The 15584-nt window shown below is 39.6% G+C and overlaps 1 protein-coding gene across 2 annotated transcripts in view; it reads right to left on the bottom strand.

The window, feature by feature from the left end:
- Positions 1-15584, bottom strand: part of AP3B1 (adaptor related protein complex 3 subunit beta 1) — a 328644-nt gene that overhangs the window by 83610 nt on the left and 229450 nt on the right. For both annotated transcript variants that reach the window (XR_012639514.1, XM_074952685.1), the window contains exons 21-22: positions 14043-14115; positions 12834-12940 (exon numbers count right to left, since the gene is read on the bottom strand). Coding sequence is in view for 1 of the 2 variants with exons in the window: in XM_074952685.1 (XP_074808786.1) it covers positions 12834-12940; positions 14043-14115 (180 nt within the window). In the remaining variant the exon portion in view is untranslated. The remainder of the gene's footprint in view (positions 1-12833; positions 12941-14042; positions 14116-15584) is intronic.

Genomic DNA, 15584 nt, shown 5'->3' with positions numbered 1-15584 from the left:
TCCTAACCACTTTCACTTTCCATGTTGCTCTCAGTCATCTTTCCTTACTGTTCCCTTCATTTCCTTCTCTCATTAGTTGGTTGTGCATTGAACAGTCGCCCACTTCGTGTCTGCCAAGTACCCACTCACCACTTCTCCAAAAGAGTCTTTCCTATGCTCATCTCCTCAGTATTGATTTCTCCATACCATATCATAACTAAACAGTTTCTTATGTGTCCATATCAGACTGTAAACTCACTGAAGAAAAAACAACTCTTCTGTATTCTGTAAAGCATTTACACTATTATATAAATGATTAGTAATATAAACTAACGCCCCCATCAGGTCAGGAAATATACCCATTTTAGGGTAAGTTGATGTGCAAAGCTGCCAAGTGATATACCCAAGTGTCACAGAATGTCGGTGGTAGAGTCAGCTATAGAATCCAGGAGTTTTTATCTCTAACAATGAGACAGTGGTACCCATGCCTCTCTGACTTCCCACCTTCCCTGTACCAAGCTATAAAGATTTTTTTTTATATATCTATATCTATATATAGATATCTATATATAGATATACACACACACACACAAAATCAGTTGAAACAAAGGAGTTGCAGAACAGACAAAGGAGGGTGTTAACTATAGCAGTTTCTACTCAAGGCAACCTTGTTTTTGTAGGCTTAAAGAGATCCTTAGCATTACCGTAACAAATATATTGTATTTATACTTTCAATAATGTTAGCAGCTATGAATTTAGAGAAACAGACTTTATTGATAGGTTTTATAAATGCTGTATCCAATTAAGGCGCTGAATGATTTGAACAATAGTCTGTCTGACATATTCAAAAGGTAAGTGGCTGCAACATTTCTTTGCTATTAGGGTCATATACTGTACTTATCTATTTTTACACCCTGCTCTCCATTCCCTGGTAATAAATTAATTTCTTAGTGTTAGTTTGGCATGTACCCTACAGTCAAATTCATCCTCTCTCTGACTGAAGGAAAAAAGTTCTCTGAAGTATTACAGTTATACTTGTGATTTTAAAACTAATTCTCACACATTAAATTCAAAATACTATGTTAAAAAGGAACACTCATCCAACACAATGCCTGGAGAGTTGTTTTATTTTACTTACTTTTCGGAAAGTGGCTGGTAGTTTGGATAACCACAATTATTTAACCAACTGTACACTGGATTCTACAATATTCTCCAATTTATTTGAAAACAATAGATTTACATACAGCATTTCATTTTCATTGCCTCCTAAATCACAAAACAACTCTCAGAAAAGTCAATGAGGGAATGAATACACAGATTGGAAGACAGAATTGGGCCCTATAAGCAATCTCTATAAATCTCTTTAAAGTATCTTATTTATTGTTATTTGACTTCCATTTGTGCAAAACTGTCAACTGCAGACTACCTCTTTGCACAAGTTAAGATGACCTATTGGAATGATGTGCAAGAACTGCATTACTCTAACACACTGTAGTCCCTCCACACTGCATCACAGAGCTGCAGAGAGAAGTTTGAGGTAGATTGCATAGAGCTAGAGATAGATTTGAATTTTTTCATGCGCTGACTTAGTTGACCTTCTGCCCTTCCCTCACTCAAAACTAATCTGATATGCGAGAGCTACTTACTGCTAGTACTCTTCCCCTGCAGTTACTGACAAGTAGGCGATGCCAGAATTAGGAATCGAGAAGAAGAGCTTGGCTCCCCACTCTGTCCATGTTTCAGGAAGAGTTGATCAGAACAGAACTGTGCAGTCCTTCATCCTTTGTTTACCCTCCACTGTTTACCTCTTCCATCTGATCATCCCCCTATCTTTTGATGCCTCTGATTCACTGTTGCTGCTCTCCCTATTACACCAGGCCACTGATGAGCTGATCTACAAAGAGAAGCAGACTTAATATTTTTCACTGTGATTTGGAGCCAGCAGTGCAGACAGCATCAGAGAATTTTTTGTAATTACAATTCCACAACTACTGGTGTTCAAGGCATAACAAATACATGATTGCAGGATTGTCTCAAAAAATTTATCATGACAAAATTATCTTGAATCAAAACCTGCAAAAGGGTGCCCAACAGTGAATTTTTCAGAAAAGTGAAGAGCATGTGAAAAAAACGGTTAGAATGAAAACTGTTTTATAACCTTTCCCATTGCAATAGCTATAGATGCAACAACCCTTTTACATTTTTATGTTAACTTTAAGAAGAACAATGAAAATCACAAGATACAGTGTTTTAGACATTGACCCTACATTAAAATCAATGGGAGTTTTACTGTCAGGAGTAAAGACAGAGTCTAGCCTTGATTTTCCTGTTATGCCTAACTATTGTAAGGGGTCTCCAAACAACAGGTGAGTTAACACTATATACATGCCATGCTGCTATTTAACCTAATTCTAAGGATTTTTTTTTATTTGATCTCAGGGATTTTAGCTCACAGCTATACAAATATGCAGAGACAAAGTTTGAAAAAAAGAAGTAGGTGTAGCAACGTTGTACTAGATTTATAAGAGCAGCAGATTAATACAAATTAATTGAAGTGTCAAAGTAGCTGCTATAAAATGGTCGCTGATAATCTTGTTTTAAACATCATACTTTATAAAACTTCCACTGTACTGAGTTCACGCGGTTTTTGGAACCTTTACAATGAGAGTTTCACTGCAAAATGCATCAGTGAAATGAATAGGAGCTTGCAGATTATTCATAATGCAGTAGAGATGGTCCAAGGAGGCCAGATTTTATCTCTGGCTGTGGTCACATTTTTGTTTTACCTATATATGGGTCCAATCCACGAAGTTTGGATCTAGAATTTTAAACTGACTTTGCAAATGGTGGGGTGTTCAAATCCAGCCGATCTCATTGGCTTTTTTTTAGACTCCATTTACTGAGTTCAAAAGGGCTCAAATAAAAGGTTTTGGCCAATCCCTGTAACATAGTTAATGCAATATATATGTACAGAACAATATTTCTTGCATGGAGTATAAAAATACTATTCCCAAATACATTGTTTCCATTTTAATTATTCAGTTTTCACACTGGACTAAGGGTGCAAATGTACTTGTAAGTCTTTCACCAATGTCTTCATCCAAACTTTCCCTTTTAGTTAAGGAAATTAGTGTTCAGTGTAAAAAAAGAACAGGAGACAAAGATAATGAAAAAACGAAGGTTACTTACTTCTAACCAGAGTTTGAGATAACTCTGCATATTCACACTCATGGTGGGTAATGCGCTGCCTGATGCAGCCCCCCAATGATAGAACCTTCGCTAAGCAGTACATGTTAGAGTGCATGTGCACCCCCTCTTCCCTTTCCCCTCAGTGTCTCCAAATGTTCTGAAAATGAGACTATATAAGGGGGGGGGCTGTGCCCTCTACCACCTCAGTTCCTTTAACTGCTAACCCAGAGAAACCAAATTAGGACTTTGAGAAATAGGGGGAGGTGGGCAGGAAATGTGAATATGCAGAGTCATTTAGAAGAACTCCTGTCACAAGTAACCTTAATTTCTTCTTTGAGTTGCTCTGTATATTCTGATTTATGGGTATTTGGCAAGCAGTGCTGAAAACTCAGGAGGAAGGAAACAGAGTCCTAATTAAATAATGACAAGCATTGCACTACTAAATGTAGCATCAGCTCTCGAAACCAAATCCAATGTACAATGTTTGGTAAAGGTATGGACTGACTTGCAAGAAGCAGCCTTACAGATTTCCCCAACAGGAACATGTTTAAAGGCAAGTGAAAGACACTGCCACTGCTCTAGTAGAATGAGCCTGAAACAGCAGGCCTGGCGACTGTGGCTAACTTGTAACATTCAATGATACATTGATTAACCCATCTGGAAATAGTTTGAACCAATACCGTATGACTAAGGCTAAAATTTTGTCACGGATATTTTTAGTAAAAGTCACGGACAGGTCACGGGCAAAAAGAAAAATTAACGGAAACCGTATAATCCATGAAAGTGTGCATGTGCCCAATGCATCAGAGCCAGAGAACTTTGCCTAGCAGTACCTGTAGGGGAGGTGCTCACATCTCGTGGCCTTAGCCCCTCCTCTGACCATATAAGGGCGATACCACCCTGATCCCCCTCAGTCCCTTCACAATGAACATCGGGAGCAGAGATTCCAATGCAGCAAGATGGACAGTGGGTTGACTGTGGAATACATGTCTCCATCACACTGAAAGAACAATAGTTACAGTAAGTAACCATGATTTCTTCTTCAAGTAGATGCAGTCTTGTATTCCATGTAGGTTACTCTCAAGCAGTATTTGCAGGAGGTGGGGCTCCAAGTCTATTTAAAAAAAGATTGCAGGATTGCCTTCCCACAGTTTGCATCTCAGCATGAAGCAGGATAATGGCATAGTAGTTCATAAATGTATGTGCAGAGGACCAAGTGGCAGCCTTGCAAATGCCCAAAATGGGAACATCTCTTAGAAATACAATCAGCATGACCTAGGCTCTTGTAGAATGAGCTCACACCGGGGGGAACCGAGGGGGAATGTAGTCTGAGCTACTTTATATGCTGTCATGATACAGGAGGTTATCCACCTGGAGATAATCTGGAAAGAGATTGCTTGACCCTCCATTACGTCACCATGACACAATCAGATGAGGTGAGGCTGGAAAGGGTATTTTAGCCATATCCAGGTAGAAATCTAGACATTGCCTCACATCCATCATGTGAAGATGCTACTCCTCTTGGGTTGAACAGGCTTGGGATGGGGTGGGGTGGGAACACATGTAGATACGAGTGAAACTGATAGACCACTTTAGGCAAAAACTTAGGCTGCTGCCACAGGGTCACTTTGTCTTCAGAAAACCTCATGTAAGGGAGAGTCTGCCATCCAAGCCTGAAACTCTCACAAACACCTTGCAGATGTTATCATCACAAAGAAAGCAGTTTTCTGACACAAAAAGGAGAAGGAAAAAGTTGAGAGGCTCAAACGGAGACCTGCTGAGTCCTGCTCTGATCTTGAAAGGTCCAACAGGCACTGTAGATGCCACAGAAGCTTCCTGTTCTGACCACAGTTCTTGAACTTTCAGCAACCACACGTGGGCTCCCCAACCCATTAAGGAGGCATCTATGACAATAGTCCTGGTTGGTGGAGACCAAGTGCAGGGAATGCCATGGCACACATTGCCCTGAATTGTCTACCGTCGTAAGGAATCCAGGCTCAGTGGAGGAATTTAGATCAGACTGCCCAAGGGATGGTAATTTGGACAATAGACTGAATTCAGCCACATCTGAAGAGGATGTAGCTGTAACCTGGCAAATTGGACTACCTGTATGCAGGCAGCCATATGACCCAGCAACCTCAGGCATATTCAGGCTGTAGTTGAGGTTTGAGACTAATTCCAAACAAAGGTGGCAAATCGTCTGGAACTCAGTTGGCAGAAATGCCATCTAACTTGATTCTGTGAGATGGGACCAAATGTTGACTTCTTGGCTGTTTAGGATCAAACTGAATGCCAGACAATCCACTAAGTCATGGGACTGTAGAGCATTCTCAGAAGGAGACTAAGCAGAGGCAACATCCATTTGTTCATCAGCTGCCAAATCTGAATCAAAGACTGTACCCATGTGATCCAGCTCAAAAAGAGGAGCTCTCTCATACTTGTCATTGGGCACACTGTCTGAGCAGCAGATGGATTCAGTGAAACTGGATCTGAAGATTCCACCACCACTGAAGTTTTGTAAGTCAGGACATCGCTTCTCCATCCATGAGGTGGATAACTCAAAACCTTCTGAGGCCGAGCCCAATAAGACCCTGGAGTCCAGGAGGGCCAGTCTCTCCAATACCTGGGATCTGAGAACATATCCATAGGACAAGGTACAACTGACCAAGAGATTGAGGAAACCAGATTTCAGTGGTACAAAACTGGATGGTTCAGGCCTTTTAACTCTTCCTCTGTCCTCCTTTAAGCGAGGACCCGCTATGGATCTCAGTCAGATAACAATGGCACCAGAGGATGAATTGACATCAAAGGTGAGAATCTGCTTGCTGAACCTGGAGCTGTCTTAGGAGGACGACGACAAAGATGGAACCAGAAAGAGACTCTCAGGATCCTCTTCTCTACCCATCTTTTAAGTCAAAGAGATGTAGAGCTACAACCTGACAAACCCTCTCTTTTGCTTTCCCCATAGGTCTCTTGCTTGGATCAGCTCAGAAGCTGAACGGTGAACATCAGTTACCATAGTAATAGTCCTTTTCAGATCAGAGGATAGCACAGAAACAGGAACAGACAATGGTGCTGTTAACGCAATTTAAAAAGCACTGGATCTGGAAAGAGATTAAGCTCCACACTCCTCAGCTGAGATTGATCACAGAACTGGCTTAGGTTTCAGAGTCAGAAGTGCAAGGCCATGTCTGAATCAGATGGATCCAATAAATCTGACCCATGGTATCTGGCACTGCTAACAGTGGCTATCTTCTCCCTTGTCTTTGGAATCAACACTGTGATCCTAGGCTTCTTAGTTGCCAACTGTACAGACGGTGTTTTTTATGCATAATACAGGAGACTACAATGGAACAAGAACCAGACTGACAAAGATCCTGATCCTCTGGATCCTTTAGGCACCTTAGTCTTGCAAGAAAAGGTGACTGGAACTGAAATAGGCCTCAGCTTTTGGATCGGATGATGTTCCGGAACCCAAAGATTTAGCTGCAAGGGCCTTTTTAAGCAGGAGCACCTGCATTCTATTCTGTCTCTCCTTATGTACTCTGAGTGTAAGCAAATAGAACAGCCAGAAGAAAACCAGCCTTCTCTGAGTCACTTATGGCAGTGATTCTCAACCTTTCCAGACTACTGTACCCCTTTCAGGAGTCTGATTTGTCTTGCAGACTCCAAGTTTTACCTCACTTAAAAACGACTTGCTTACAAAAATCAGACATAAAAATACAAAAGTGTCAGCACACTATTCCTGAAAAATTGCTTCCTTTCTCATTTTTACCATATAATTATAAAATAAATCAATTGGAATATAAACATTGTACTTATTTTTCAGTGTGATACTTGAGCCTGTTTTTCACTTGTGAGACTTGTCATTCTGGGAGACTCTCTCATTTTGTTTGTATGAAATTTTAGTTTGTATTGCATTCGCTAGTGCTTTTTATGTAGCCTGTTGTAAAACTAGGCAAATATGTAGGTGAATTGAGGTCTCTCCCGGAAGAGAACCACTGACTTATGACATCTAACATGGTCTTCTGACACCAGGAAGACAGCTGTGCATGAAGTACATCTTTTAAAACCCGACTTCTTCTTCTTCAGTTCTGCTATCACATGCAACCAAGCTACCACTAAACTAAAACACCTACAAGATCTCTATCAAGCATCCTTACAACTACAATACCCACCTGCGGAAGTGAAGAAACAGATTGATAGAGCCAGAAGAGTTCCCAGAAGTCACCTACTACAGGACAGGCCTAACAAAGAAAATAACAGAACGCCACTAGCCGTCACCTTCAGCCCCCAACTAAAACCCCTCCAACGCATTATCAAGGATCTACAACCTACCCTGAAGGATGACCCCTACACTCTCACAAATCTTGGGAGACAGCCCCCAACCTGAAGCAAATACTCACCAGCAACCACATACCACACAACAGAACCACTAACCCAGGAACCTATCCTTGCAACAAAGCCCGTTGCCAACTGTGCCCACATATCTATTCAGGGGACACCATCACAGGGCGTAATATCATCAGCCACACTATCAGAGGCTCGTTCACCTGCACATCCACCAATGTGATATATGCCACCATGTGCCAGCAATGCCCCTCTGCCATGTACATTGGTCAAACTGGACAGTCTCTACGTAAAAGAATAAATGGACACAAATCAGATGTCAAGAATTAGAACATTCATAAACCAGTCAGAGAACACTTCAAACTCTCTGGTCACGCGATTACAGACAAGAAAGTCGCGGTATTACCACAGAAAAACTTCAAAACCAGACTCCAGCGAGAGACTGTTGAATTGGAATTCATTTGCAAATTGGATACAATTAACTTAGGCTTGAATAGAGACTGAGAGTGGCTAAGTCATTATGCAAGGTAACCTATTTCCCCTTGTTTTTTCCTACCCCTCCTCCCCCTCAGACGTTCTTGTTAAACCCTGGATTTATGCTGGAAATGGCCCACCTTGATTATCATACACATTGTAAGGAGAGTGGTCACTTTAGATAAGCTATTACCAGCAGGAGAGTGGGGTGGGGGGAGAGAAAACCTTTTGTAGTGGTAAACACCCATTTTTTCATGCTTTGTGTGTATAAAAAGATCTTCTATACTTTCAACAGTATGCATCCGATGAAGTGAGCTGTAGCTCACGAAAGCTTATGCTCAAATAAATTGGTTAGTCTCTAAGGTGCCACAAGTACTCCTTTTCTAAAAACTACCTTAATTACACTAACAGACACAATAAAAACCAACAACAATAAACTAAGGCACTAACAGGAGAAAAACCCTGGATCTGATGGACTGGGGCAGTTCACTTCTGTCTGGCACAGCAGTTGGAAGGAAATGAGACAGTAGTGGGCACAGCACCTTATTTGACAGCCTCGCCCTCACAATGTTTGGAGCTGCTGACAGGAGAAGGTGCACATGTGCTCTAACGGACACTGCTTGGAGAAGGTTCTACTGCTGGGCTGTACCACGCACTGCATTACCTGTAAGTGGGAATATGTAGAGCCACTCGATGAAAGTAGTAACTCGGCTTAGTATTTAATTTATGACAACTCCAGCCATGCAAGGGCTGAATATCTCCAGCTCCCATTGTAGACAGGGTTGGTAGGAACAAAAATTAGGGTAGTTTCATAAAAATGTTGCTCCTAGGTTCAACTTTACTTGTACTTGATAAAAGCATACAAAATGAGAAATTCTTTAGAAGTCACTCTAAACTGCTACCACAGGATTCCTGATACTTCAGATCATAGTATGTATTAGCAAAATGTACAAACTCCTTCATTCCTTTTTTATTCCATTCTTCAAATGTTTAACATTCTAAGGACTGGCTTACCTGAGTTTTCTAGGATTGCTGTTTTACTACATGGTTGCACTATTGCAACTTTCACTGTGCAGTGCATTCACACTAGCCATCTTGTTTTTGGTGCACAGAATGGATTGTGATCATACACATCACTCCCTGCGTTGAATTATTCTATCCCATATGAAGGTCACACATGTGCCATGAAGGTTGGGTGTTATGTTCTGTTACACCCTCACACTTGCATATAACTATAACAGAGATGAACCACACAACCTTTGTGTGTGAAATGCTCAAGCTCAGTATTGTTACTTTCATTAATTTGCTCAGTATTTTTAGTTTTAATTTTATTTTCTCTGTTATTTTATTGCTGTGTTTCCTAGCTGCACAGTTTCCCTCTCTTGTGTTTCCTCAAAGAACAAGAGAGGAGAGTGGTGTGAACCAGGCTCTAGATGTAAGACACCCCTTCCGGTCTCTCTATCTGTCCCAGTTAGCCCCCACCATTCCTTAATAAGTCAGTAAGGCTCCTAGGATATTTACTACTCCTCAGGGGTAGGTTGTAATGAATGGGTGCTGCATCATAGCAAGGTAAGTGGCTTTACTTGGGATAACGGAGGATACAGGGGGTACCCCTGCTGTGCGTCTTCACTGATACTTCTATGTGGGTGACTCTGAGGCAGCAAATGAATTATTGTGCCAATGGCCAGTGAAGTAAGCACATTTATTTGCGGGGAAGGGGGGAAGAAGTATGCTTGTATTCTCTCCATTTCCTCATGCGCTATGGGTGTGAAAGGGGGAATGGGTATGGTGGATGGGGATTAGTCAAAGCTAGATGGCAGCTGATTACCACCTCTGTCTTGCCCTGATCAGAAAGGACATGGTGGAGAAAAGAGAGGGTTCAGGGCTGTTTTTGGGCCTGCCTAGAGCCAGGAAGACTGGGGCCAGTCAGTGCTCTGTGATGACAAAACTTTGAAGGGTGAGCAGGAGCAATGTGGATATGCAGCAGAAGGAATAAATGCACAGTAGCAGCTGCTAAGTCAGGGCTTGCTGAAACCTGTTATGGCAACACTGTAGAGAGACATGGTGTGGACTACATTGTGCTTACCCTTACTCAGAGCAACTGAAATCCGAGCAGTGCTGTGAATATCTGGCCACCATGGGCAGTGATTGTGTGCGTGCAGTATTCCAGGCATGCTAAGAAGAGCTGCAACATCAAAATTCTCCAGTGTAGACAGGGCCCACATCCAATGTATAATCATGAAGTCCATGGCTTAACATTTTTTGTCAAGTCTGTAATTTTACCAGTCTGTTCACTGGAATAGTATCTAAAACATTCTTTCATTTATGAATCATGAGTTAGTTGACTGCCAGTTACTGTGTGTTTCTGTCTTGCATGAGACTTTTGGGGGTGGGGGGGGGCGGGAGAGGGGAGAGGTTATTTCTCTTGCAAAGAGATAAATTGTCCCCGGTATCAATATATGGAACTTTGCAAATATTTATTAAATATTTTTTCTCTCAAAATAAATGTATTTTTAAGATTAAATAGTGAAAAGTAACAAAAAGGGAAATTTCTTAAAGGTAAATTTCAAATAATGAGACTGAAGGAAGGGGAATGGGAGATTGGTTTTAACTTACATAGGACCTAAATATTTTTGGTAGGTCAACTAAAAAGATGTAATACAGCAGTATTTACTAGAAGAGAAAGAATGGTACTGCAGCTAAAATACAGGGCTGGTTATCAAGAGTTCTGATTTCTATTTCATGGTTTCCTATAAGACTTCTTCTGGATTCTTGGGCAAGTTACAACTGCCTTCAAATCTCAGCTACACCTAACTGTAAAATGGGAATTCCACCTCCACCTCACAAGGATATTGGGAGACTTAATTTCTATAGCTTTGCCATCTTCCATTGGAATATGCTGACAAAAAAGTGTCAAGAAAGAAGAGACAAGATAAAATACGGAAGTGAAAAAAACAGCCAACTAACCAAGGATGCTTCCTCAACACACTGGAATTAATAAACCTGAATTAATCCAGTACATGTTGCAAGAAACAAATATCAAGGGCCTGATCCAACTTTTATTGAGTCCAAAGGGAACTGGACTGGACCTTAATGAAGCAGCAGAAAAAAGAAATAGAAACACTTGACACTAATAGTATAAAAGGGCATTCCAAAACTAACATGCACAGTAACAAAACAGAAAAAGATATGAAGCCAATGATGTGAAATATATTGTTATTTATTCTACTTATTTGGAAAACACACACACAGTTACTGCCCATTACAGACACCTGTAGCTTACTCAACGGTTTAATGTTTAAAAATACTTGGGGGCCTTCTCTACATAGGGAAAATTGATCAGCATAACTATTCTGGAATGACTATTCCAGAATATCTTGTTTGGTATAATTTAGCTATTCCAGAATAACTTCCCTATGTGGATACTCTATTCTGGAATAAAGTCACTTTTAATTTGGATCAGTGTGTCCACATGGAGGAGTTATTCCAGAACTTTGGCAGCAGAATAGTTATTCTGGAAAGCTAGGTCAGTCAATTTCCCTGTGTAGACAAGTCCTAAGTGAAAACAACAGGACAAACATAACAGCTCTGGTGTTAAGGGAAAGAGTCACTGAATTCTAGAGGCTTTCTTCTGTGTTTCAGAAAAACTGGACAAAGAAGGTCAATACACTTTCTTATCACTAGCAGAAGATACAATTCCATGGGCTTACACCAATGTAGCTGCACAATACAAACCCTTACCATGGGTAAGTCACAGTTTACAATGGTGCAGTACATCTACACCAGCACTTGCACTAACGTAGCTATACTGATAGCTACAACTCTCAGTATATAAAAGACCCAAACCCAGGGAGGTGAAGTGACATATTACGTCATGCCAGCTTTGGCTGCATCAGCACAAGATGCTGCTGCCCTGTTACCTTTCACAATGTAAATTGTCACTTGTATGGAATTTCAGAGTAACAGCCGTGTTAGTCTGTATTCTCAAAAAGAAAAGGAGTACTTGTGGCACCTTAGAGACTAACCAATTTATTTGAGCATGAGCTTTCGTGAGCTACAGCTCATGCTCAAATAAATTGGTTAGTCTCTAAGGTGCCACAACTACTCCTTTTCTTTGTATGGAATTGTAATTATATAAGGTCTTGGATATGGATAATGGGCACTGGCACATCATTTTATAGTAAATATATACACTTTCCACTTTTAACATTTTCTGTGTTGGTACTTTTTGTAGCCATCCCAAACTGTCTATACCTGAAAGTAGTCAAATTTTAGCTTTGCTTCTTTTCATGATAAGAAGAGTTGGTGGAGGAAATACTGGTAAAGCATCAGGCTGAGAAGTACTAAGTCCACATGTTTTTATTTGCTGCTGCTGTGTAAATGTTTTAGTATCTTGACAATTTGTTTTTCCTTTCTTCCTGGACCCAGCAGCAAGCAATTATTTCTAGTTTCTAATTTTTAGAAACATTTTCTTTGGATTTGTGCGTTTGGTTCGGATTTGTGAGTGTGTATGTTTCATTGGGGCTGGAAAGACAGTCAAGTTGGAGGGAAGGACTGAACAAGAGCCTATACTTAAAATAGTTGTACAATACCAAGTGAATGCAGCCATTCTAAACGTTCATTATTCATACCTTCCTTTCACCAGCTTTCCAATTCCCATGAATATAGATCAGAAAAAGTTGTTCAATTTGTCTACAGATTGAGAAATTGCAACATCCTTTAAAAAGTACCTGTTATGGTACTTTCATCAATGACTTCCCCAGAAACACATGAAACAACTAAATTGAGTGGGTCTGTTTTTGTTTAGTTGGGGGTTTTGGGGGGAAAAAAAGATTACTTACATCAATGACTGATGACCTTGACAGACTTAAACCTTCTAGGTCAGCAACTAAACTTGGAGAGAGAATAGCTGGAGTGGGAAATGCTACAGGAGTTGACACAGGATTGACTGCAGGAAAAGAACAGTTGAAAAAAATGGATTTAATAATTTTTTTAAATGAAAAACATTAAGGCAATTAAATACTTCAATTAATAGCATGTATGGTAAGCTGGCATCTTGATTTAACTGAGTTATGCTCAAACACTTAAAATCTAGGAATATATTAACCTGGTATATCTCAGAAGATAATGGTAAACTCCCAATGTGAAATTCACATCTGTCAAAAAGTCTGAACTTAATGCTTTGAAGAATGACTGTGGGAGTCCAACAGAAACTAAGAAAATGTAATAAATCAACTTTACTGATTTTATTACGTCATATGTTCAATACAACTTCCTTTTCTAAATTGATACAATAATCTTTTGTTCCTTCTTCCCCATTGCTACTCTCATACTCTTCCTGTGTATTTCATACTCATTACTTCTGTACTACCTACACAGTGCCATATACTGTCATGGTGCTTGGAAAATTAAAGACAATAGAACTAAATCTTTTAAAAATTCCACATGCATGTCTCTCATTAACTCAAATATGACTTCTGTACGCATTTCACTTTCAGGAATGAGTCTGAAAATAAGACATATACAAACCTAAAGAATCCACACTACAAGGTTTACACTAGAAAACAGTTCCAGATCTTTCCATCTTTTTGCAGTACTGCATTGTTGTTAGCTGGTCTTCAAATTTTAATTCTCAATGTCTTCTCTATAGTAGTTGAATTAGCTGCCAGACTGACTAAATCAATATATCCTAAGAAATGTCTAAGGTATACCTAAGGCAATAATTCCACTCAAGTGGTAAATGAAGTCATGACACACCAAACAGCTCAAAACAAATGAATGTTTCAAATATTAGCACATTAAAAAAGATACTTTCTGACAGAATTCTAAACTTGACAAGCACAAATTTCAAATTACACATTTAAAACAGCAAGTGTGTGATTTTACTAACATCTATACGTGTGCCAGTTAATTGGTATGATAAATGAACAGGATCATTACTTCAGCCATTTAAATTTATGGAAATTATTAGGAATTTATCTTGTGACAAGAAAGATTCTTTGATCCCATTCTTAAAGAAATAAATAATGTTATGTAACCAAATTACTTACAATCATCCAAGTCTAGTAGGGACACATCTTGTTTAGTAGGCGCTTTTTTCTCTGGCACTACCATTTCTTTTCTCTGTCAAAATATATGAATATTTCATTTTTGCCATGTCAGTAAAGAGATTCTTCAACACTTTTATAATAGCAGAAAATATTTTCTTCACTTTAAAAGAAAAAAAATACCCATTTTGCTCAGCTCAGCATTCTGAGAGTTCACCTTGTGAGAAGGATTTCCGACCAGGGATTAACTGAATTGTATTCCACAAAAAACCTGTTAGTTAAAATGAACATTTCTGAGGCCCCAATAAGCTTGTTTTACTATTCAAGTAAAACTTCTAGGGAGACACTGAAACTTTCAGGATTTTCTACAGAGGATGAAAGTGGAAAATCTGGTGAAACCACCCCTTTAGAAGGTAAACCAATCTTAAGCAGTGGTGTTGCTTTCTCTGACCCTACAAATTCATCCAAATGAATGCAATATTATTATTATTTGTACTGCAGTAGCTCCTGTAAGACCCAGTCAGGGTCCACTGCTCCAATATAGGCACTGTGCAAACAACAAAAAGATGGTCTCTGCCACAAAGAATTACAATCTTAATCTTAAAATTTGTGGATGATGCACATATTGTCAATGTGGTAAATAATGACAGGGCAGTCATACCAAGCAATCCAGATTGCTCTGTAAGTAGGGTCCAGTCAAACAAAATTTGTTTTAATTCAGTCACATCTAAGATGACAGAATGCAGGCCATACCTTCAGAATGGGGGACTCTACCCTCAACAGCAGTGACTCTAAAAAGGGATATAGTGGTCATAATGAACAAACAATACAATGTGAGTTCCCAGAGTGATGCTATGGCATAAAGGGTTAATGTGATCCTTGGATGTATAACCAGGGGAGTCAGAGTAGGGAGGCGACCGATACTGGAATACTATGTGCAGCATCCACATTTTAAAAAAGATGTGGAAAATTTGGAGTGGGTGCAAAAAAGAACTACAAATGATTCAAGAGATGGCCAAAATGCCTTACACATTGAGATACTTAGAGCTCAAAAGAGGATGAAGCGGTGGCTTCATTATGGTGTATGAGTACTTTCATAGGGAGAATAGACCAGTTCTTTAATCTAGTGAAGAAAGGTATAACAAGAACCAACTGCTGGATGTCACAGCCAGACAAATTCAAATTAAAATAAGGCATACATTGTTAACAGTGAGAATGATAAACCATTGGAACTAACTACAAAGGGACAGGGAAGATTCTCAATCTCTTGTCTTCAGATCAAGATTGGATTCCTTTTTGGAAGATATGCGTTAGTTAAACAAGTTATTGAGCTCTATACAGGAGTGGCTGGCAGAAAATTAATGGCCTGTGGTATACAGGAGGTCAGACAAGATCTTGTAACAGTTCCCTGTGGTCTTAAAATCTGTTAAACTTGTGGGATTTGAAGGTCTGTCAGGGACTCTGTAGATGGCAAATATAAAATTAAAAGTAAAAATACAAAAGAGAAGCCAATTAAAAAAAGACATTCAAAGGACATAATATAAA

Source organism: Natator depressus, chromosome 5 (assembly GCF_965152275.1).
Source record: "Natator depressus isolate rNatDep1 chromosome 5, rNatDep2.hap1, whole genome shotgun sequence".
Taxonomy (NCBI): domain Eukaryota; kingdom Metazoa; phylum Chordata; order Testudines; family Cheloniidae; genus Natator; species Natator depressus.
This window is presented reverse-complemented; position numbering and strand designations above follow the sequence as displayed.